The sequence below is a fragment of the Alligator sinensis genome, unplaced genomic scaffold (genome assembly GCF_000455745.1).
Source record: "Alligator sinensis unplaced genomic scaffold, ASM45574v1 scaffold1704_1, whole genome shotgun sequence".
Taxonomy (NCBI): domain Eukaryota; kingdom Metazoa; phylum Chordata; order Crocodylia; family Alligatoridae; genus Alligator; species Alligator sinensis.
The window spans coordinates 36,174-37,960 of record NW_005843413.1 but is presented as its reverse complement, the minus strand read 5'-3'; the positions used below and the strand labels follow the sequence as shown (position 1 = coordinate 37,960).

Genomic DNA, 1,787 nt, shown 5'->3' with positions numbered 1-1,787 from the left:
CTGTCTCCTCCTGTACACCCCCCCCCGGGTCCAACCAGCAGGCCCACCTCTTGCAGGTGCCCGCACCCAGGGGCTAGGAGGATCTCACCTCCCCGGGCGTCCTCTCTTGCAGCTACGGGGCCTACCCCACTCCGCCGGGGCAGGGCTACTCGCAGCAGGCCAGCCAGCCCTACAGCCAGCAGAGCTACAGCGGCTACGGGCAGTCGGGGGACACGTCGGGCTACGGCCAGAACAGCTACAGCTCCTCCTACGGCCAGACGCAGAGCAGTACGTCTTCGTGTGTTGCCCCCGCTCCCCACAGCCTGCCTACCTCCTATGTTCACTTTCCAGCCCTGGCTTGCACATTTGCTGTATTCTCTTTTTCCCAGCCTGCCTTCATATATACATCTCCCTTCCTGGCCTGCCTATATCTATATGTTCCCCTCCCCCCAACTGCCCCGAGCTCGTGCGTGGATGTATGCGTGAGATATGTACATGTGTGAATGCACACATGGGTATTACGTATGGACATATGCGTGCCTGTTTTAGCTGGTCCGTAAGGTTCAACTCTTCCTCTTTAACTTATTCTCCACCGCGGCAAGAGAGGCTCACCTCTGCTGCTCTGCCGTGGCTGCTCTCTGGTTTTGCCCCTTTGGCAAGTCACCCCCAGCTTTATTTTTTTGGCAGCGTTTGATCTCGCTTGTGGCAGCCTCGTTAAAGCATCAGGTCTACATCCTCCTTGCCGGTGGCTATCTCCTGAATGCTTCTTGAGTAGCTTCTGTCTATTAAGTCAGCTCTCGTAATTTTTGTCTTACGCGATGGGGAAACTGAGGTGTAAAGGGGTGCTAGTTCATCAGGGCAGCAGATATTTGGGGTGGGTGGTTTGTTCACTTTTGGGGTACAGGTGTTGAAAGAGGTCTCTGTTCTCCCCCTGCCAGGTTATAGTACTCCGTCAACGCCACAAGGCTACGGGACCTCGACAGGTTACGGGAGCAGCCAGACATCACAGAGCTCCTATGGGCAGCCATCCTCCTACCCTGGCTACTCGCAGCAGCCAGCAGCCAGCTCTTCCAGTGGAAGGTATCTGGGGGAAACCCAGGCCCCTTGCTCTCACCAGCCCCCGCTCGCCTCCCCTCCTGGAGATCCAGGTGTCTGGGTCCCCAGTTCCCTCTACTCTAGCCCAGCAGCACATGGTCCTTGCCTAGAGAACCTAATCCTGCAGCTGTCAGTGCATCTCGCGCTCCTCCCAGGGCTTCTTAGCTCTGAACACTACACCCCCTCGCATCCCCTCCCAGAAAACCCAGGTGTCCAGGCTCCCGTTCCCCTCTGTTCTCACCTATGAGACCATGTGCAATTTGCAGAGAACATGGGCATTTGGGTCCCCAGCCCCTGCGTGCCCCTCTCCCAGGCCAGGAACCCAAGTGTCTCAGATCCCCTGCCTACAGCCCCATGTCTTTTTTCCCCTCTTGCCCCAGCTATGGCAGCAGCTCCCAGAGCAGCGGCTATGGGCAGCCCCAGAGCGGCGGCGGCAGCAGCAGCAGTGGGGGCAGCGGCTATGGCCAGCAGTCCAGCTACAGCAGCCAGCAGCAGAGTTCCTATGGGCAGCCGTCATCCTACAACTCTTCTCAGGGCTATGGCCAGCAGAGCCAATACAGCAGCGGTGGTGGCGGTGGCAGCAGTGGCTGTGAGTCCTTGGTGGGGGCAGTTTGGAGGGGGGGTTGCTATTAAATGGCTTTCCTTTCCCCCAGTTGTGGGGATGGGGGAGAACCCAGGTATCCAGGAGCCTGTGGACCCGTCTGCTTCTGTAG

General features: G+C 58.5%; 1 protein-coding gene across 1 annotated transcript in view; it reads left to right on the top strand.

Annotated features, from left to right (window-relative positions):
• FUS (FUS RNA binding protein) overlaps positions 1 to 1,787 on the top strand; it is a 13,581-nt gene that overhangs the window by 3,139 nt on the left and 8,655 nt on the right. The window contains exons 2-4 of the mRNA XM_014527288.1: positions 78 to 267; positions 918 to 1,059; positions 1,455 to 1,663. Coding sequence (XP_014382774.1) covers positions 78 to 267; positions 918 to 1,059; positions 1,455 to 1,663 — 541 coding nt within the window. The remainder of the gene's footprint in view (positions 1 to 77; positions 268 to 917; positions 1,060 to 1,454; positions 1,664 to 1,787) is intronic.